Source organism: Solea senegalensis, unplaced genomic scaffold (genome assembly GCF_019176455.1).
Source record: "Solea senegalensis isolate Sse05_10M unplaced genomic scaffold, IFAPA_SoseM_1 scf7180000014209, whole genome shotgun sequence".
NCBI lineage: Eukaryota > Metazoa > Chordata > Actinopteri > Pleuronectiformes > Soleidae > Solea > Solea senegalensis.
In genome coordinates, this window is record NW_025320993.1 from 82464 (window position 1) to 105678 (window position 23215).

Consider the following 23215-nt stretch of genomic DNA (forward strand, 5'->3'; position numbering starts at 1 on the left):
AGTACCTACTCGGCACGCTTTTGGAACCTCGCCTGAGCAGATACTAAAAATAGTACCTGGTACCAGGTACTATGCTAGTGGAAATGCTACTTAAACCGTGCCGTGGTGTGGCGAGGCTAGGTGAGTAGAGCCGGTGAAATTGCGCCAAAAGAGTCACCAAAGAGGTTAGGAAGACCGAGCAGGTTTGGGATGGAGGGACGGGACACGTGGGTGGGGGGGTGGCGGGTTCGTAGCTTTTGGTTGAGGTTGCTGGGTGGGAATTTGGATTATATAGACATGCAAATTATGGAAATAAGGGGGAAAAGTGACTTTGTGAGGAAGGCTTGGATTCACCATTGGATTCGTTTAATTCATGTTGAGTTCATGTTAATTGTACCTTTATTATAATGGCCACTTTGAAGTGCCCAGGATTTTTATGCCTTGACACTTGATGAACGACACTCGACAAAATGTATTAACATTGTTGTAATTTCTGACAGATTATAAATCAGACTGTAAAGTGATAGTATACAGAGTATAAATCAGGCATTAGTCTGAGAACACTGCATTAATATGAAGCCAGGTGGCGATTTACCAAAATCCAAAAATGATGCCACATAAAGCTTTGTCTCATGGGTCGTTTCCAGGTGTCTTTGGAGTTTCACTCAGCAATGCAAAAATTACCTCAGATTACTTTAGAACCGGGGGAGTTCCTCTAAAGGTTCCTACTTGCTACAGCACTCAAAAATATAACTCTCTCAGGTCATGTAGAATCAAATAAAATGACTTAGTTATTTCAGAAAACGACTACAGATACATGGAATCATTATGAAACAAAGTATTAAAATATTTCTAAGAGTCGATTAATGGCTCTTATATGATAGAATGGGACGGCTACACCAGTGCACCCTGAAATCCATTATTTTCAATGGCTTGCTTTGTTCTTGTTGCTCTGTCAATAGGAAGAATGCCTGAGTTACATTTAAGCAAGAAGTGTAAGGAACTGTATGACACAAGTGTTGGATCTAGGGAGGAAAGCACATTTCCATGTTGCTTGTATTTAGGTAGGTGAATTATTTGCTTAGCAGAAAAACCTGAACGTTCTCAGTTCTTCATGTCCTTTTTTCCTGCACGACCCCTAAAATAACCACAAAAGTGTCTTTCTGTGGTTGTTGAACACAGTTTGAAATGAAGTGACTAATAATAACAATAATAACAAGGCAATCAGAGATGGCAGACTTCACCCCGTTTATGCAACAAGCCTCTGTCGGCCTATATGTGTAACAGACTCTGTGGTGCAACATTAGAGCTTCTGACTCCAGATCAGAAGGTTGTGTGCAGAAGCACACACAGATAGACACACTGAGCTACCAAAAATAATAACTTAAATTTCTATAGCGCTTTTTCGTGAAAACCAAGTGTAAAATCAATACCGATGTTCAGAGTTGTGTTCAGGTGGTTGAAAATTGAATTGGGAAAAAAAACAAAAAAAAAACTCTTCATGAATTAACTGAATTCAATGTAAACGAAGCCTGGAGTTATTCAGGAGGGTGACAAAGATGGGCGTTAATGAATGATTAGATGAAGAAGGAAAGTAGTCCGAGCAGAGTAGGGCTACAGCAGGGAGGAGGAGGAGGAGGAGGAGGAGGGAACGGCGGCGGCGGCGGCGGCGGTATGACGCACAACAGTGTGAATGAAATTCACCATCATCCATCAGACAGCTTTGTAACATTTTCCACAGGCGCCACCGGTCGGCCCCAACATCGGATACCTCGAACCAGGACGAGCCACCGACGGCTCGGAGGAACACTATATTCTCATTTAAAATATTTGGGAAACATTTCAGCAAGTTTTACACACACGCACACCTACAATTACCTCGGTGGTCCAAAGACAGGCATCATGCTTCACATCTTTTTAAGCTACATCAGACGAAGAAACAGTGAAAACTAAAAGCTATGATAAATCCATTTACCTTTTTGAAAGCTTACTAAAGTACTTCTATGTAAAATTCCTGTACATCACTATAATGCTCCGTTTTGTTATTTGTTGCTCATGTGATTCTTTGACGCAGAAATGAGGCAGAACATTGAACAAGAGAAACTTTTAAAGTGAAAGAGCCATTCACAGGAAATGAAAAACTTAAGACAAATCAGTGATTTTTATCAGGATTTTTATTGAGTGGTTGTTTTTTTCTTTTCAGGGCTCTGGTTAATAAGTAATGGGTAAATGTTTGTTGCTTTTTAAAAAAAGAAAGAAAAAAAAGAAAGCTTTTCTTGCAGCATTGTATAAAAAAACAACAAAAAAAATATTTTGAATATTTTAGTAAATCTAAATTAATCATGAAAATGTACAATCACCCCTAGAAGTTTTGACAAAGTCAAACTCGTGATAATGACAATTATCACTTTAATATTTATTACAATTTGATCTCTATGCACAATTAAGTTTGCACATCATGTTACTTAGACCTAGATGTTGTTGTCCCCTAAAGTATCTAAAGTATTTGGCCTAAGATTTTTTTGGGTTTTTTTTCCTTACACACCTGAAAGGTGATCTTTAAAAGACTATGTGTGTCCCTGCTTTTTGCTCATTTTCCTTAATGTTTGTCAGTCAAAGCATTTTAAGATATTGATGTTTACTTTGAAAGAGCCTTTTGATTGGCCAATGGCTAAACCCCGCCCTCAAACACAGACGAGTCAATCGCAGCTATCAGCTTGATAATTTGCACTCTGACACTAAGGTTTGGGCCACGCCCACACGGAAACGGGTCAATTTTTTTTTTCTTTTTTCGTGAAAAAACACTTTGCTTAAGAAAATGTCTACAACCACAGGAAACCTCCCCGAAAAAAGTGTGTAGAAAGTAGTGACATCTAGTGGTGAGACTGCAGGGGCAACAAAGAGAGAACTGCACTCACCTGTGCGACAGGAAAGGTGAAAGGATGCCTTTCTCCTTTGTTTGTCCATTTGCTCTGATGTAGAAACAGGATTGAGGCCGTAAAAGTAAAGCAAAGCTCTTACCTGATGTACATTTAAAAGACTGATTTTAAGACTCACATGCTTAAAGCTATACTTAGTAATAATATGTTCAACCTCTGCCAATAAATCTTCCCTAATGTTACTAAAGTAATCACCAGCCTATTAAATGTAAACATTTCTTTGGTTTCTTTACACCAAATAACAAAGAAATCATTACAAACTGAATCGTTTTAGTTTGTAGACCAAACTGAGAAAATAATAATATGTATTAGTCTTAGCCACCAGTTTTAATCAGAACTACCTGTTTTAGCATTTCATTTTGCTAGCTTGCAATTAGCTAAGTATGGTCAACTCCAATTTTGACAGAATGTTTGAGTTAATGAGCTTTTTTAACGTTTTAGCACACACCTGTTTCTGAGTCCACAACCAGATTTTTACGTCCAGTTTTTGTCAACGTGGACAAGCTATACCTCGTTAGCGTGGGAAGAAGCTAAGCTATTTGCTTGCGTTTTTGTTGTCGAGCAGAAATTTTAGCTTCACACTAACAACACAAGCAATACAACATGTGACGGTCCAGAGTGGGTTTTTATTTTTTCTACCGAGCCTGCAGTTGAAGCAACAATGATGTCTTAATGCTTATTTATTATCAAATCTAACGATTCGATCGTCTGCGTGCATGTAGAGGGCGGGGTTTATCCAAAGGTCAGTTGATGATGATTTCATGTGAACAGCTCCCTAAACAAGATTTAAAAAAAAAAAAAGATAAGAAAATCACTGTAATGAACATTAGTTTTCATTTAAATGAGTGAGTCCAGCAAAGACATAGATTCAAATCATTTTGTTCTGGACTTCACTTTAAATCTTGACATTAAATGTCCCATTTAAAATGTGGTGAAACTGCTTATTTACACAGAGCGGGCTTTGCAGCTTGGGTTTGTCGGCCTCTGAACGTTACAAACTAAACTGCAGTTTGTTTCTCCGGTGTTGTGGACGACTCACTGACCTCATTGTCAGTTATAAGCTATATATACATTTTTATCGCCAAACCTTTGGTGCTTTTTGTGGAAATATTTACCTCATTTGCCAGTTGCCAACACCATGCTGTGGCCTGGGTTTGGTAAATAAGCAGTATTGAACTGTTTCTGAGGTTTGATCTACCCTCAGCAGTGGAAGTGGTTTTGGTGCATTTTGTCTGAGGCGGACCCTTGTACAGTACTGTAATATGTGTGCTATGAAGCCATGTCAGCGCATTGTAATGTACTGTGTTATGCCTTTTTTTTTGTTTGTTTGTTTGTTTGTTTTTGTTTCCTGTCTGTTGTTTTACTGGGAGGGAAGCTGGTGATTGTTTTTTCTACATTAATATTTCTTTAACAGATGTTAAATATGTCAGAAGAAGAAAGCAGTCATTTTATAATCAAAAAAAAGAAAGAAAAGAATAACGTCATCGTAAAAAAGAAAACTAAAAAAAAAAAAACCTGCATCTTTTATGTACACTAAAGACTAAAGGCATGATTTTAACTTTTTTCTGAGAACTTAGATGTTGTACTCAATGAATTAACTGAATTTTAAAAAATGAGTGATTTCAAAGAATTCTTTCTCCAAATAAAAGGCTTCTATGGCTCCAGGACAACTGCTCGACGTGTTTATTGATGTTTACGTGTGTCAGTAGTTCATTTATTTATGCAGTTGATTTGATCGGGACCACAGTTACATACATGCTGAAGTAACTGATCATCATGGTGCATCATGGTGATAGTTTCTGCAGAGACTGTTCAAATCCAGTTTAGAAATATGTTACATATAGTTACAGCACAGTTATTGAACACGTTTGTTTTTAAAGCTCATCAGTTCCTCCTGTCATCAATTTTTTTTTTAAAGTATGACTCAGGAGAGTAAAGAAGTTTAAAAACAATAATAGTAGAACATAAGAATCACTGAAACCCAGTCCTGAGAAGCATTAAAACCAAAGTATGTCAAATATAATGAATATAATCCAATACAGAGTGTTATTGTTAACAAAAATACACATTAAAAAAGTATTGGGACCATATTTAAAAAAGAAAGAAAAATAATAACTTTGGCTCTAATGCTCTTCCATAAAAATAAAATAATCAACAAATTTCAAAGAAATGAATGCATGTTATTCTTAAACAGGAAACTGAATCTGATTTTCAAAACAAGACACTTTTCTCAGTTGAAAATAAATGAGGTGCAGCTGTGGCTGCCACGTTATTAAAAATGTGCTGTCGTATTTAGTCATTTATTTTAAACTTTCTTTCGTTCCTCACAATGATTGAACGCTCTCCCTCTCTCTCTCTCACTCTCTCGCTCACTGTAGCGTCTTTGTCTGTACCCATCACTCAACACAAGAGTCCACATTCTCTTATCTCTGCCGTTTCTCAAATTCATCAGGAAGACGTAAATATAAAAGCTGTACTTTATAATCTTTTATCTTTTTTTTTTTTCTGTTGAGCCTTTGAAGGTCGAGCTGCTCGCGGCTGAACTCTGGCCAGAAGGCATCTGTTGCTCAACAACATCTGTTCCTGTTACTCTCTTTCTCCCAGCATGCCGAGGGACACGCAGCCTCTCCCAAGGGTGGCCCTTTGTGTGCGCCATTGTCAATTCCATCATTGTCTGCTGAAGTCTGTTGCCATAATGCCACGGGGTTATAAACCCCAGCAGAGGCCGGCTCTGCTGCGCTGATGATTTACAGTTGTTTGTGTCTAAATCACAATCAGCGTCTTTGTGAGGCAATTAAGAAGGAAAAAAAGGGGTGTGAGCAACAGTCAAATGTTCATTCAGAAAAGTTTATAGAAGGTTTTTATAGATATATGTATACATATATACAATTTCTGCATTGTTTCACAAAAGAAAACTCTTCTGTTGCTGTGGTTTATTGGTGGTGGAGAAGCCTCAAAAGACATTTGTGGTGGAAACAGGAAGTGTAGAAAAGCACTGGATGTCCAGTAGGCGTTACTCGACACTGATCTGAATTTTAGAGCCATGAATTACCTGACTCGCTCTTTAGAGGGAGAAACAGGAGTGGTAAATCTAGCGTAGGGACATTGTTTTTATGAATAGGCCCCCTCTCCTGTCTCCAGGGAGACACTTTCAACTTCTGGCAGTAGCCAACAGTGTTGGCATAGAAAAGCCCACTATGTGGTCGCCAGGGGAAGACAACAGATGTTACTGATTAACTTTGCTCACAGATCCTTACAGAAGTTTTTTTTTTTGTCATTCACAGCACATGCAGATGGACAAAACAAAAGTTGGACGCTATCAACATTTCATGTTTAGCAATATTTATTTGGAAAAATAGTCTTGGCTAATTCCTTCATTCAAAAATGGTAAAGGAGACAGTAACATAGCAATTTGTACAGTACAATCCCTCTTAAATAACATTTTCTTTATAAAAAAAAAACAAAAACAAAACAAAAAAGTCCCATTGACCTGAAGTGCCTTTGCAAATAACATCATTAAAAAAGTAACTTAAATAATCATAACAAACATCACAAATATACAATAATACAAAATAAAAATAACACAAAAATCCTTAAATTAACTTAAATTAAATCATAATCTTAAAACTTTTTTCTTTCTTTTTCTTTCTTTCTGTATTTTACAAAATGACAATTTGTATCAAAAAGCGACTCTTTCTTTTTTTTTTTATTAAGACAAAATATTTGATGTCCCAAAATAGAAACAAAAAAAAAAGAAGAACAATACTATGTCATAAATGGTTTGGAGGGCTTTGTGGGGGTGGGGGGAAAAAAACGCACTTCAGTTTACACAGTGATCGAGAATACATAGAGTCTTCACAGGTGTGGTGATGGGTGCACAGCCCATGTGAAACAGCCTCATGAAGAACAGGCCACTATGGCCAAACATCCACCATTTGATGCAGTTCCTGCGCTCGGCAACGGCGTGTGGGTTAGAGAAAAGGCCTGGGTGCAAATGTTGCAAAGGCAAATAATCATAGTGTCACATGTTTCCGTCACATGACCACACGTCCATTCATATTTTTTTTTTAATTGACCCCCACTCCCCCGACAAAAAGCACGACAGAAAGCTAAGTGGCAGTTTACTTTAACCCGTAAACTCTTCAATTCTTTTTCAGCCCCGGCCAGTTCTTATCCCACAGGCCGCTGCTTCCTGCACTTAGTTTCCAGTAGAGAACCAGCTCACTCTGAATATCAGTTAAACGTCTCAGTATCAGCAGCAGTCTCAAGGTGGGACACCTCCCCCTAGGGTTAGAGCAGCATCTGAAGGAGTTTAAAAACTCTCCCATAGAGCAAATGAGCAACGGGCAGCCCATCAATGGCTCGTTACACCTGGAGAAAAGCACAGAAAAAGACAAACGGGTCAGAAAAAGAAAAACACACACAGAGAAAGACGTTTTTACGACAAGACAGAAGAAGACTCACCTCAGTTGCAATTATACATTCGTCCTTCTCCTCTGACATCACAAACACAGATTTGTACTTGGTGTCCGCACATGCAGACATTTCTGGGGCTTTCTTTTCTGATGCATCGCTTCAGGAGAAACAGGAGAGAAAGAGAGAGAAAAAAAACACATGTCAGCATCATCGTTTTCACCGTTTCAGCAATTTCACATGAACTTTGTCAAAAATGTTCTTATACCATTTTAAACGTTTGCTGCGCTTCTCCTCAAACTCAAAAGAGTCCAGGGATTGGCACTTGTCCTCACAGGCTGGCTCAAGCATGGCCTCCTTCGCCGCCTGCTCGTAGTTGACCTCATGTACGAGGTTGTAGTCTGCGGGTGGTTGGCGGCTCTTGTAGCTGCTTCTCCCCGGTGAAGATCCTTCATCTGGATCACTGCTGCAGAAGTCCATCTTCTTGTTAATATTTTTGACGCCCGGCGTCGGCAGCACGCTGACGGCCAGGTCCCTGTCACTGCGGTGGCAGTTGTTGGTGAGGTTATTTATTGTCTCTCCCTCTACGATGGTCTCCATTTGTCCGCCACGCTGGACCTTTGATCGGAAAAATCCAACGAGTACAGCACACCCGGCTAGCAGGAGCAGCACCAGGGCCACACCGGAACCAACAGCCATCCAGGGCACTTCTGAGCCGCGGATGGCCGCATGCTCTGGAAGCAGGAACTGGCAGTTCCGCCCACCGTAGCCAGGAACACACGCACAGACATAGCGGTTGTTTCGTTCATGGCAGGTGGCTCCGTTGTGGCACGGGTTGTGTTCGCAGCGGCTGATGGGTGAGCTACAGTTGCGGCCGGTGTATCCCGGCGGGCAGGTGCAGGTGTACCCATCGAGACCCTCCTGACACGTGCCACCGTTCTGGCAGGGGTACGTCGAACACTCGTCCCCGGTGTGGTCGCAGTTCATGCCGGTGAAACCGTCCGGACACTGACACAGGTAAGAGTTGACGAGATCCACACAGCGTGCACCTGAGAACAGTGACGAAGAACAGCATTTAAGTTTGGTCCACAGAGACGAGTGAAAAGCAGTCTCCACAACAAAAGACTGGCGGGGTCAGTCACACGGTCCTGCTCTTACCATTTGAGCAGGGGCCAGATGTGCAGTGGTCGATCTTCTTCTCGCAGTTGAACCCCGCGTATCCGGTCGGGCACTGGCAGAAGTAACCTCCCTCAGGGTTGTCAGCACAGCGGCCACCGTTAGAGCAGGGCCCATCCGCACACGTCATGGCACTCAGCTCGCAGTTGTTGCCATAGAAACCGTGAGGGCAAGTGCAGGTATATGTGTTTTCCAAATCCTGTGAGGAAAAAATAGAACAGGCTTAGAATAAAGATGTGTTCTGTGACTGCAGTTGCTCTGGACTGTTCACTTTATTTGTTTTTAAGGTTTGAATTGATCTTTTTTTTATTTAAAGGATAGGACAATAACAGATGACGGCATGTGAATATAAATGAGCCACATCGTGTTCATGGAATGTCTCTGTTCAAAAACCAAACAGTGCTTACAGTGCAGCTTCCTCCGTTACGGCAGGGGTTTCCAGCGCATTCGTTGACCCTGATCTCACAGCTGGCCCCAGAGAATCCAGGCCTGCAGGAACAGGTGTAGCTGCCCTGACCAGTGTTGCTACAAGTGGCTCCATTCAGGCAGGGCTTGTGGTGGGTGCAGTAGTTGAGATCTGGAAAGACACGGGCGGCACATGTGGATTAGCCACAGCACAACACATGGCAGGACAACCGCAGCAGCAGCAGCAGTGACAGAATGTCTTTTTGTCCTCCAGCACACTTGACTCTTTCTCTTCTTCCAGTGGTTTTCTGTTCCCAGGCTTCCTCCAGACAACTGCTGCTCTCTTGTCATTGTTACTGTACCACTTTTTTTGTTCATTTTTTTGATGTCTTGCCAAACTTAATGTCGTAAACAGCGATAACGCTCTGGAACGGTCTTGTACCAAATGTTCCCAACAACCTTTTTCTATCCTCTCTTTTACCGATATGCAGAGTGATCTGATGAAGACAGACACAAATGTGGTGATTTTCCAGTCAAAAGCTGATATGAAACTTAACTTGTTAGGAAAGTGGATGTTTTTTGAACATCCACTTTCCTAACAAATTAAGAGATACTTAACAAATTAAGTATCTCACCGACCACATCTCAGTTTCACTTCTACATTGAAATGGAACCAGTGAATTGCTGTTGCAAAAAAGGTTTTAAATTGCCTAAAATGCTTTTTATCCACATTGAATGCAGCCTTGACTCTTTCCCTTGACTCATCTCTCGTGGTCAGTGGCCACATCATCAGGGCTTCTCCTCACCTTGGTTGCAGAAGAGTCCGCCCCAGCCCTCCTGACAGTTGCACTGCCACGGCTGCTGGCAGGTTCCGTGGAGGCAGCCCGGGTACCGGATGCACTCATCACAGTAGCGTCCTTTAAATCCCACTCGGCACCTGTTGTTGTTGTCGTCCAATGGGGAGAAAAAGCACCTGTGAGTGAACTCACATTACCTCACTAAATAATTCAAGCCTTCAAGTGAAACTGCTTGACTTACTTGCACTCTCCCGGTTTCTCGCAGAAGCCGTGCTCTTCATCACAGCCTGGCAGACAGATCGCTGTGCAGGAGGAGAGAGATACAACATGAACACCCGCTCTTTGTGTTTTGCTCTTGAAGAAATGAAACTTAAATCCCTAAACCCCAACTATCGGCACATATCGGGATGATGTGAACATGTCCAGTCCCAATTCCCAATATTGTCACAATAATTGGACAAACCTGCTTCAAAGTCCTCATTTCATGCATGAAAACATCACTTAGACTGTATGTTGGTGAGCTACACAGCATTGTTCCCGTCACTCTAGCAAGATATGAGCAATTCTACCTTTTTCATTTCAATAAAATCATATATCATCCAAGGAGGAATCTCCTAAACCTGTTATCTTAAACTCAATCTACTTATCAGCATGGAAGAATTTTCTGCTTAACATAGTTCTGAGACAAAGGAGGGAGTGTGTATTCTCTATGACACACTCACACACACACTCACACACACACACACACAGACCCCCTCCACCCACCCCACCACCCTCTCTTTTTTTCTTCTTCGCTGCGGGTCAAAACTCTTTTATTCACTCTGTGCGCGCGCCCCCCACACACACGCACACACACTCCCCTTAATGTCTCGGATTGGGGCAGATAAGAGTGGACAGCTGGCGAGTGTGTTGCCAGTGCGCGACAGCTGCTCCATTGTCTCCTCTCTGCCGGCAGCTGCCCACTTCAAACAATACCTCCCCCGCCTCAGCCAATCAGCGCCCGGCCCACTCCCACAGTAACGAATTGGAAGGTAGCATGTAAATTTATGGCACGCGTGAGATTATTCCCCCCAAAACTTTCCTTAGAATAAATCAAGTGGCCTCGTGTGTGTGTGTGTGTGTGTGTGTGTGTGTGTGTGTGAGAGAGAGAGAGAGAGGGAGGGAGAAGCAGCAGGAGAAGGAGGAGGCTGCGCGTGGTGTTTACAAAAGTTGCCTTCCAACGGCATTCAGAAGATGTGGCTACAGACCCATCATAATCATAGAGTCTATCATATATTATTTGTTTACCTTTTTTTAATCAAGGTCTTTTGGCTCTTGACTTTTGATTCCACCTCTAAATACGACCATTCCCACGACTGTTCCTTCGCGTTTCCACCAACTGACACACTTTTACGCACGAGCTTGACACAAACGTAAGAAAATGAAAGACGTTTCACTCACGTTCAGTGCAGTACTGTCCCTTCCAGCCGGCGTCGCACACAATCTCCCCGCGTTCCCCACAAGTGAAATGGCCGAACGCGTCGTCCCTCGGCCGGCAGAACACCGAGCATCCGTCCCCATAGTAGTGCTCATCGCACACAAACCGGTACGAGTACTTGAGCTCGGTGCTGCCGGCGGCGTGCAGGTCCTGGGACCAGTCCTCTCCCACCGTCAGGTGTCTCTGAGTGGTCATGGTGCTGATCACGCGCTCTGGGTTCTCTGAAAAAGGCGAAGACGGTGTTGGTTAGAATGTGCGTAAACGTTTTTTTTTTAAGAAAATGAGAGGGTTAGGGTGTTTGTTTCGTACCTGTGGAGAGGTCGTCTTTGGAGTCTGCGTGTAACGCCTCGATGATTAGTGAGAAGGTTCCCTGGAAACACAGATGCATGGCGTGGTGAGACAGGTGGCCAGCGGAGATGTGGCGATAACATCAGGCAAAAGGCCCGAGGCGACTGTGTTGTATTCAGTGTTTGTGAGCTGAATGAATATTGCTGAAACTAAACACCTGTGAACCTCCCAACTTTGTTGGCGCGTTGCGCGAGCTGAGGTGCACTTTTACGCACGGATTTCATAGAAAAACAAAGGCGCAAAAACCTCCCTATGCCGTAATTCATTTTACTGACGTGATGGACACAAGTGCACTTACCGGCCACGTGAAGCCAAAGTTAATTCTGATGGGGTTGGTGAAGGAACTCTCCGGGATGGCCTCGGGGACCTGGAAGGAGTTGGAGCCGAGGATGGGCGTCACGGCGCCGCCGTAGGTGCAAGGCGGCTCCGGAGAGGCGTTGGGTTGATAGTGTTTGAGACAGACCCTGAAGAAGGTTTTACATTCACACTGCTGCTGCTGCCGCTGCTGGTAGGACGAGGTCAGGCTCCCCTTACAGCAGTTTCTGTTCCCCTGTACGCCCTTCTTGTTTAGAAACTCCTGCAACTTTAGCTCGAACACTCCTGAGCAGAAGCCCTGCAGAGCAAAGCAGCTTATTAACACACACACACACACAGGTGCAGCTGGTGTGTGGATGAGCGTGTCATGGATGGAGTGAGTGAGTGAGTGAGTGAGTGAGGTGATGGTACACTGTATAGATGAAATAAAGAGTTTTGTGTCTTACCTGGCACAACAACACGGACATGACGGCAAGAGTCAGCAGGATGACGCGCCCCATATTAAATAAATACATAATAAATAATGAATAAATAAAGTAAAAAAGTCTCGGGGGCTCGGCTGGTCCTCACTGTGCCTCCTCCTCTTCTTCAAACTCTCTGAGGAAGATGCATTGAGCACGTTTCTGTCGCCTCACAGGTTTTCCCCTTCTCTCTCTCTCGCTCTCTCCCTCTCTCTCTCTTCTCGTCAACTGTTGCCGCCGCTCTCATTCATGTCCCAGTGAACAAGAAGAAAAAGGATTAATCCCAAAAACCTTCAGAGCGGAATATAAAAAGCTGAAAAAGTAGATAAAAGTGTGTGATGGTGAAACAGAGAAGTCCTCCAGTTCCGTTATAAAAGCGTTAATCCAGTGCGTGAAGAAGAAAAAAGACGGATGTGTTCCTTGTTTTTGTTTAGTTGACAGGTTTTTTTGTTTTTTTTTGGTGGAAGCAGCTTCTCCTTTCTTCAGTGTGTGCGTGTGTAGGCTCAGGTCTTGGTCTAAACCAAGAACAGATTTGTCACTGGTCCAACATGCTTCCCTCCACTTCCCCCAGCGTCTCTCTCTCTCTCTCTCTCTCTCTCGCTCGCTCGCTCTCTCTCCTCCTCACTTTAAACTGTGCGTCTGTCTCTGGAGCGCAGGCCGCCTGCAGCCTGTTATATACGGCCTGACACATGCTATGGTAATAACATGCAAATGCTGCCTCCCCTCCTCCTCCCCCCGACTTCACCTCCCAATCTGGCCCTGCTCTCCACAATGGGATCCCATGCAAGTTGGGGCCCCGTGCAGCATAGACACGGCGTTAATAAGAGAGCACAGACATGGAGGCATGTGTGAAAGTATCTGACAACAAGAGTCATGGACTCCTCTTAGTTAAAAGTGTAAAAGGGTAAAAAAAATAAACATTCAAGATGAAAACTGTTTACACAAAGAAAAGTAAAGGGCTAGTTTGGTTGTATGTATGAAGGACCAGTGCACGTGCACCGCTGACTGTGCACTGACAACCTGCCTGAGACACAGAGGCTCGTGCTCAGTGAAAACATGGCTGACACAAAACACAGGCACCATCAAACTCAGTAACCATGGTGGTTGTTTGTTTACCTTATAATAAATGTACTTTACGTCTTATTTGTTTTGCCTAGGTACACTCCCACCATTCCCCCTCTGCCCACATCACTACAATTGAATTAGAAAAACAAACAAAAGAATGTGTTTGTTGCTTTATCTCACAAATATAGACTAGAAACTATTTGTAAATCGGTCACTGCCCTGCACCAAAGTCACGATTTCACAACATAACACACAGGAAATGTTGATCCACTCTTGTGTCCATCAGTGCCTTCAAAAATGTTATTTTTGGTGTTTGAAATCATTCATTTGGACGAAATGAGGCAGCATTAGACAGGCAAATATTAGTTTTCAGTTGGAAAAGGCATATATACATACATATATACATACACACACATATGTATATATATATATATATATATATATTCAGTCTAGAATCATGGATAAACTAAATTTGGGGGGTGGGACTGATTTTGTGCAACGTCCTACAGATGTTTTCCTCACATTTCCTCCTGCACGTGCGTGTTAATGCCACGCGCTCTGTATTGATCCGTCCAGCTGTTGTTGCCTCCCTCCCCCTCCCTGCATGGCAAACTTGGTTTTGGTCTTTGGCATCTTCACATGTGCCAGAAACTCAGTGTGAAGCCACCGCATTAAAAAATAATCCCAGAAAAGAGATGGAGAGAGAGGGAAAATGTTTCTTGGTCAACCCCTGACTCAGTTAATTGTTTACACCCCTTCCTCCTCCTCCTTCCCCTCCTCCTCCTCCTACTGCTTCGTCTTCTCTTCCTCCCTCTCCGCACACACACACAAACACACACTGGAAATGTTGACGGGTTATTTGTGGTTGTGGGAAGAATTTGATGCTTTGAACTGAGTCAAAGGAGAAAAGAAAAACATTCCTTGGCAGAGCTGCGCGCGCGCTGCTTCACCATTTACTTCTTTTTCTTTAAAAATCCATCTGTGTGTGTGTGTGTGTGCACGCGCGCGCGTGAGTGTTTAGGTGCGTGCTAGGCGGTGGGTGGCACGCGCGCACCGAAATCGCTCGCGTGGCCAACATGAGGGGGAACTTTTGTTATTGTGTGTGTGTGTGTGTGTGTGTGTGTGTGCGCCTGTGCGCGCGCGCGCGTGTGTGTGTGTGGTGAAGGAATAAGTTCACTCTGTACTGTGCACCCCCCACTACACACACACACACACACACACACACACACCCTCAGCTGTATGGTAATTCGGCTAGCACCTGCTCTCCCCTCAATAACAGCGTGCGCGCGCCTCCCTTGGCTGAGCACACACACACACACACAGAGTGAGACTTAAATGAAACAAGCTTGTGACAGTAGAAGAAAACCCACAATGTTTGATATAAAGTGAAAACTGTGTGTGTGCGTGTGTTACCACTTAAGGACCTTTTCTGTCATAAACACTGAGCTTAGACCAGTATTCCTCATGGAGGCCTAAACCTGGTCATGGTCCTCATGAGACAGAACCTCATTTCTGAGGGACATTAAGTTTAGGACTAAGATTAAAGTTAAGGGTCATAGTTTGACCAAATGAATGGAAGTCAGTGTGGTGTCCTGAAAAGAATAGGTGTATGTGTGTGTGTGTGTGCGTGTGTGTGGAGTTACTTTACTCTCCATCAGGAGTGTGTATAGCTTTTTTTTCATGTTATATATGAACTATAATGCCTCCCACACTGCGCATGTGCATCTTCTCTACAGTGTTTAGATATTCACCTCACGACTCATGACGTCAGGGGACTAACCCCCCCCCACACACACACACACAAATACACACAAACACACACATTCTTGTACAACATTCTTACTGCGTGGAGTGCCCAAAAATCCTCATAAAACGTCAGAATTTGTCCTCACAGCCTAATACAGACATAAACACACACACACACACTTTCACTTCCTTACTTCATCTGTCACCTGACCTGGTTAATGAGTCAATATAGTTACTTATCACCTAATCAATGGCCACAATGACCAACAAAAGTCCTCCTCCATGCACACCACACCACAACAGAGAGAGAGAGAGGGAGGATGTATAGTCTCATGTTAGACACACTGCAGCTGCCACCGAACAGGGGCGTTTCAAGGAACTTTGGGGCCCCCAGGCAAAAGGGCAAAATGATCCTGAGGGGCCCTACACCAAACCTTGTTTATGCTCACATGAGGCAGGGAGGCATTTATGGTCCATGTCATGCAGAAGCATATCACATGAATAATGTGATTCAAGTCATGGGTCAGTGATCGGATCTCGTGTCGCCTGGCAACAGAACCATGCTCCACACACAGGAAGCGACTTGTTTCACTTGACACAAATCTACCAAATAAGGCAGCAGACGACCAGCAGCTCTGTGTCCTCGCAAGCTAGAAACGTTGATTTTCGCTCTGGACTTTGGTGCAAGAGAGTGAGTGTGAATATATTCTTAAGATTTAGATAGCCATCGCTCCCAGAAAACTACAACAAGCATGTCTGTTGACGTGTTTTTTCCATCGCTCTGCATACGTCGTCCTGATCATTGTCATCATTGCAGGTCCAGTTGTATTTAAAGGCATTTTCATCTACATCGGTCGGTCACGCCTCTTGAAAGTGGGAGGTGACTACATCCCAGACTCATACTGAAATGAGATTGACATGTTTGGTGTTGGTGTAGCTCAAAAAAGAAGACGGTAACCATGGAAACTTGCTTGAGGCTATGTGAGGAAATCCAATGGCACTCACACACGTACGACTCAGCGGTGCTCAGAGACTACAATGACAAAACAAATGCGGCAAATTCCTGGTGGGAAATGTCCTCCAGTGGAACGACACGCGTGAGACTTGATGAGTACATGATGGGGAACACTTGACTGATGCACGCCCTCGTTTTCAGTATGACTGGAACTGCAGCCATGTTTGTGCATGTAAAGCACAGCCGCTCACAGAGGACACAAAGAGTGGAACTCAAACACTTTGACCCAGAACATGTGTATAAAGGTGAGGAGAAAACAAACAAACATGAAAGTGAAGTGAAAGTATCTGACTACAGTGAAAAGGAAAAACCCCGCCCCCTTCAGGAAACACTTCTCCACTGCTCCCTGTACTCTGTGCCAATAACAAGTGCTGCTGCTGTTTCACCAAAGTGCTACTGTAGGAGCTGCTGCTGCTGCTGCTGTAGTTGAACTCCTGTCCACCAGTAGCTTTTTCCATTGATTATGAAAGCAGGAGGGAGGGAAGGAGAGGGGAGGAAGGGGGTCTTCAGTGAAGGACCACGACACTCCTTCAGACGCGGACAGACCCTTACAAGCCATCTGCCACCAACCCCCTCCCCCCATCCACATCCAAAAACGTCGTTTATTCCCCTCTCTCTCTCTCTCTCTCTCTCTCTCTCTCTCTCTCTCTCTCTCACCGGGCTCCGTCTACACTTAACTGGAAGCATGTTAAAGGACCTGTAACGGTATGGGCCCTCCGGGGCCATATGGCGAGGGGGAAGCCAGGACTTTTTTTTTTTGGTCACAGAAGAGGAGACACCACATGGTCACTCGTGGGAACGTAAACACGGCGCGCATCACACGATATCGATCATATGAAGCGGAGGAGGAGGACAGAGAGAGGGAGAGAGAGAGAGGGAGAGAGAGGGGGAGATGGAGAGAGAGGGAGGTGCCGTGATGTGATGATCAATTGGATTTTCTGCGCCATCAGCGCTCATGTCACAGTGACGCATCTTCACCCGCAGTGAAAGCATCGAGTCACGCCGCGGTTTGATGCGCTGGAGTTCACGAGCCCGCGATGTTGGCTGCAGGTTCCATTCTCACACTGATGCTGAGGAGCAGGAGGAGCAGTGCAGCAGGCTGCCGGGGCGGAGGAGGAGGGGGAAGGGGTACCCGTGCTAAAAATGTAAGCTGGTACTTTAAAGCCTCAAGGAAAAGGCCAGGTTTGAATCAGCACTTTCTCAGGATAGAGATGCCCACGGATTCCCCCCAACTTACCCCCCCCCCTTTCCTCAAGTCTTTATGCAGCAGACCTGTTTTCACTGAGCTGAAGATGTGGGCATGATTGTCACACAGTGTGCAGACTCCTCTCAGTAGTGTAATATACACACACACACACACACACATCAAAGCTCATCATCATGACTCCATTAACCACAGGTTATTATTATCAGCTCTTTACAATCTAAATGATACTGTATTTCTCTGATTTTCTAATTGTTTTTTATAATATATTTGTCTTGTAATTATCACACACGGGCACACACACGCGCACACACACACACTGTGCGGGGTAATAGTCCCCCATCTCCTTTAAATGATCAAATGTATAAAGGAAGGAAGAAAGAATAATAACAATATAGTAAGTGTTATGAAACATGAACTCATGCTCCTCCTCCTGTTTTACCTGCTGCAGCAGATCAACAGGCTCCTTTGTGTCCAGATCAGATTACAGTGGCCAGCTGGGGGTTGAGGTGGAGTAAGGGGTGGCAGTCCAGATCCCGTCCCGTGGATCCCCAGGGCTTTTTCGGGGCTTACACGAGGCTTCCCACGGCCTCCTCCTCCTCCACAGCTCGTGGTCCAGGCTGCGTGTCGTGTCTCATTTACATACGCTGCTGTTACTGGAGACGTGCACAGCTTATGGGAAGAGTGGCGCAGTAATTACGTGGGGGGCCCAGAGACGCGCCTGCAAGTGTGTGTGTGTGTGTCGGGGGGAGGTTAGGAAGGAAAAAAAAAAGAGGTAGCTGTACGCCGCCAGTCGCGTGCCAATGTTTATGAAAAACACATCTGCCGCGCGCGCACCACGACATGAGCGGCTCCCAGTTCTGTCAAATCAATAATCCAACAACTGATACTGAACGTGCGACCCACAACAAATCCCCTCCAAGCTGTCAGCACAAGAAGGAGCTGCAGGGTTAAACAAACAGCAGCACAACTTCATTAATATGGAGTTTAATGAGGTTATTATAGGATAATTATGATAGGGAGGGAACACACTCATGAGGTAAAACCTCACCGTCAGTGTTCCACTGGGCATCATCACCACCATCAGCATCATCATTGTAATAATAATAATAATAATTATTGTTATTATTATGAAATAAACTTTATTTCTACCTTCATTCACTGACAGTAACAGTCTTTTTTTTTAGCTATGCATTCAACTACTGATTGAATTGGTAGAATATTTTCAGTTTAAGTTTCATTGAATGTGATTTGTTGATATTGGCATAATTATGTATCATGTAAAGCCAATACAGTTGTATATATTTTAATGATTTATAAATGTATATTTAGGAGGATCAACCTGAGCTCCACCTGTGACAGTAACTTGTTAAAGTTCCATTGTGTGAAATTGGCATACACTGAAGATAAAATATTTCATGTACAATCACCTGCTTGTATGAATAGTTGTATTTCCCATGAATGACATAAGGCAGGTCAGCTCTCCAGTAGCAGCCATTTTGGACCACCCTATTTTTACTGTTGCCCACAAAGGACAAACTAAACATATTTTTGATGCACTCTCACTGAATGTTACGCATACAGTCGGTTCTGTAACACCGTACATTAACACATGTTCTTTTATTTACAAATCATACTCAAACAAAAGCAACATTCCTGAGCTGGAATGACTTTTTACATTTGACAAAAAGCTGTGAGAATTTTTAGATGTTTTTGTGTTTTTTTTTTAAACTGTTTTACTCATTTTGAAAACACAGGATATTTCAGACCTATTATGTTGTTGTTACTTTCAACTCTATTAATATTGTGCAAAAACTGAACTATATACTAAACTAAATGCTGGTTGTGCCTGGTGCTCTGTGCAAGTTCCTCCACATCAAACTGGGAAATTAATTTTCTTAATGGATCCCAGTTTGAGTGTTGGAATAAAAAAGTGACACACTAAAATGTTAAATATAATATTGATGTTTTCCTTTTGTTATTCAGATCCAACTGACCAGCTCTCACTCTCTTTACACTAATTTGGCTCCATTTGAACTTAATCACCGGTATGAATGATGACCGAGTAAATGGAGGATGTAAATGGAGGATGTCCACCTCTCCCCCCACCTTTCTCTCTCTCTGTGTCTCTAAGACTCCCTCTCTATCTCTACAACCATGAGCATCTGCCCAGAAATGAACAGATGTAGGCACCTGCGTTGTGGGTTCACAAATGCGCACATGTCCCCTCCCTCCTCAAACCCCCTTTCAACCTTCCATGGGACCCGGGGTGGGACCACAATGGGGGGAGAGATCAGGGATGCAGTAACCAAATACTGCCTATCCCCCCAGGACACTTGCTCTGTTCGAGGCATTGTCACCGGTTATATCAAGTGGCTGCGCCAAACAATCTGCTGTATGACTGCTCATTTGAGACATAACATAATTCAGAGAGACAGAGGAGGGAGGGGGGGTGGGTGTGTTGGACGGATGGACAGCGGTGGCTGCCTGGATAATTTCTATGGCTCCTCGGATATGAAGTGGTGCTGTTTTAAACAAGTGGACTCAGGTTTTCTTGCAGTCGGGACTCAACTGAATTGAACCCAATCTTGGTATATAAGTGGCAGTTAGGCTTGTTTGGAGGGCCCAGGGGGCGGCAGGTGCTAGCTGGGGGTAGCAGGATGAAAGAGAGGCTTGTCGGATCAGGGTGGGTACAATACTAGGTTACACTTAAAAAAAAAAAAGAAACCTTGTTTTTGTTCAAGAAGAGAGCTTCAACAGCCCACCGGTAGAGCAGCGATGGATAATGGTGGGATAATAGCCCCCCGTCCCTATCTCTCAGCTGCTGCTGGACAACACTGAGTCCACACGCACCTGTTGTCATCCCCCTATTGTGTCCAGCTAGCGTTAGCGTGCTACACCTCAGGAATTCTCCCCCTCCAGAGGCTGGCCTGGTCGTCCCAGGAGAGAGCTTAGCCACGTTGGGTTGAAGGGAGGGCGTGAGGAGTGTGTGTGTGAGTGAAGGAGATGGGGGCACGGGAACCAGCAGGGAGGCTTTAGAGGACAAGGCAAGGAGATGGAGGGGAGGTGGAGGTGGGAGCCAGTGTCCTCTGGCCTCCTCTCCAGGGGCCTGTCCAGAGAGCCCTGTCCTAAATCACTGGCCCCAGGGGTAAGACTCTCCTTTGTGAGGAGATGGCCTCTGCAAGCTGGGCCGCCAGCTGCCACTGCTGTAGCGTCATGTGGCCCCCCCCCACACACACACACTTCCCCACAACTCACTCACACACACACACACACACACGCCTCCTCCCAGTGTCCCCTGCACCTTCAGTAGCATGACAATGCTCCCTGCGGCCACAGGCCACAGGCCAGCGCAGAGCATTAAAAAGGAGTTGAAGGAGACTCTTGAGAAAGGCCGCAGCAGAGCAACACCTTTTTTGGACAAACATTAATGATGACAAACTCAGAGCAGGGTTATGGTGCATGACACTGTAACCCTGACCGATCTCGCTCCCAGCCCCTCTGAGGGCAAGTGGAACTGAGCACTGCATGAGAAAAAGATCGATTGTAGTTTGTATCTTACTGCTGTAAGTTACTGAGATTCAAAAGGAAAAGAGAGTTTGTTTGAAGGTGCCAGACTTTTACAGACCTGAACACACCAAGCTGTAGATTCACTGCACATTTTGACTTTCAAGAAAGTAAATATAGCACAAGAATAATGATCTCTTTTCAAGAAAGAATGTCTAACTTTGTTTTTAAGCTTGCATTACCAGTAAGAAACTTCACACTTGAGCCTATCTGCATTCTTTTACCCAAATAATGATTTTAAAAAAAAGACACAAAAATTTTAAATTTGGAACCCATATATGCTCAATGTCACCTTGTTGCATTTAATGTTAGGTGATGTTTTGTCTTTAAAAATAAAAAAAATAAAGAAACTCATTTCACAGGAAGTAACACAGCACATTTTGAGGAACAGTAGTCTGGAATAAGCACATTCTTATGATAAATTCTGTCAGACACCAAATTCACATTTTGACTTTGACCATTTAAATTTGTTTTACCTAATAAAACAATACTGGTGTCTAATTTAATTAGTTCAGTTTTCTTTTGGAAGAAAGTGAGCTTTTTATTTAGGTTTGAGCTAAAGTTAATGCAATTTTAAGTAAACATTCTTTACATTACCTAGTTTCTTTGCTTATGATAAGCACAACTTTCTTCAAATGTCGACTAATGGATTTTCATGAGGCCACACAGTGGAACATGTGGCTAGCACTGTTGCCTCACAGCAAGAAGGTTGCTGGTTTGTGCATTCTCTACCTCCACCTCCACCACCTTCACCACCATCACCTCCATTATCTCATCACCATCTTCACCACCTATACCTCCACCTCCATCACCACCACCATCACCACCACCACCTCATCACCATCACCATCAACACCTCCATCACCATCACCACCTCCACCACCACCACCATCATCTCATCACCATCTTCACCACCTCCACCTCCACCACCATCTCCACCTCCATCACCATCACCATCACCACCTCCATCACCATCACTATCATCACCACCACCACCTCCACCTCCATCACCATCACCATCACCATCATCACCTCCATCACCATCACTATCATCACCACCACCATCACCACCTCCATCACCATCACTATCATCACCACCACCACCTCCACCACTGCAGCCGTCACTGCTCTGTTTGTAGGATTTTCCCATCCACTGCTGAGGGAGGCGTTCTCCATTGTGCAGCGTCTAATGATGATTGTAATGATGGCTTGTCCATCTTTGATAAGAAACAGCACGCCCCTCATTAAAGGGCCCGGGGCCCTCGGTTCTCATGGCTGTTGGTGCTTGCCTGGAGTCGGACAGCAGGCGAGGGGAGGCGAGACGACACCCGTGGCACACGCCTGTTGACCGAGCCACAAAGCAAAAGCGTGTGACACTCGCCCCACCCCCGGCGCTCCCATTGTCCTCCCTATGCGTCCCACAGACAAGACCAATCCTGTTACCCCCCACCCCCCCAACCAACAAAACCACAACACACACTCCTACTGCTGTCCAACACACAGGCACACACCCCTTCATCCTTCCCTCTCACCCTCACAATCAATTTTACCAATCAGCTGATCTTTCTCTCTCTCTCTCTCTCTCTCTCTCTCTCTCTCTCTCTCTCTCTCTCTCTCTCTCTACACATACCAGAGGTTGTTCTGCTCCTCTCCCACCCCATCCCCCATCGCCATCAGCATGTAATGCTGAAATCCATCATCGTTTGTAAAGAGAATGCTCACACACACACACACACACACTACACACACACACTTACACACACACACTTAGTGTGTTTTGTAAGGGGTGGTTCACTGATTCACATGCAGACAGTATTTCTTGTCTTGCTGGAGGAGGGTGTAGCAGGTGGGTGGGGTCCAGGTTTTCAGGGATGCTGGAAGTTGCATGGCACTGATGGTCATGGGATGGAGGAGGGGGAGGGGGGAGGCACGGGGCGATGGGCTGGGATGGGGTGGGGGTTGCAGCGGCTGCTGGGGTCAGGCCTGTGTGTCCTGGGAAAGTTGGGTTCTCCATTTAAATCTGCACATGTTGCAGCCTTCTGGTGGCTGCGTGAATGCACATGGTGACAGATGGCCCCAGCCCATAACTATAGAGTCCGAGCAGCACAGTCCCCTGAGGGAGAGGGAGAGAGAGAGCGAGAGAGAGAGGAAGAGGAGAATGTGGTACTCAGCTGAACCTATCAAAAAGAGAGATGAGGGAAGCAGGAAGGGCAGGAGGCGATGGAGGAAGGGGATGATGGCGTGTGTTTGTATCTGTGTGTGTGTGTGTGCATAAGTGTGTTGTCGTGGGTGGGGGTGGGGGTGCTCC

At 44.6% G+C, this 23215-nt stretch overlaps 1 protein-coding gene across 1 annotated transcript; it reads right to left on the reverse strand.

Moving 5' to 3' along the window:
- Nucleotides 1–6243: 6243 nt before the first annotated feature.
- On the reverse strand, nucleotides 6244–12490 carry dla (deltaA). The gene is made up of 11 exons (XM_044016139.1): nucleotides 12296–12490; nucleotides 11833–12147; nucleotides 11496–11556; nucleotides 11150–11407; nucleotides 9951–10011; nucleotides 9719–9849; nucleotides 8915–9084; nucleotides 8490–8706; nucleotides 7600–8380; nucleotides 7383–7491; nucleotides 6244–7289 (listed from the first exon to the last, which is right to left on the reverse strand). The coding sequence occupies exons 1-11, from the start codon at nucleotides 12362–12364 to the stop codon at nucleotides 7284–7286; spliced, it is 2178 nt and encodes a 725-aa protein (XP_043872074.1). The 5' UTR covers nucleotides 12365–12490; the 3' UTR covers nucleotides 6244–7283.
- Nucleotides 12491–23215: the final 10725 nt, after the last annotated feature.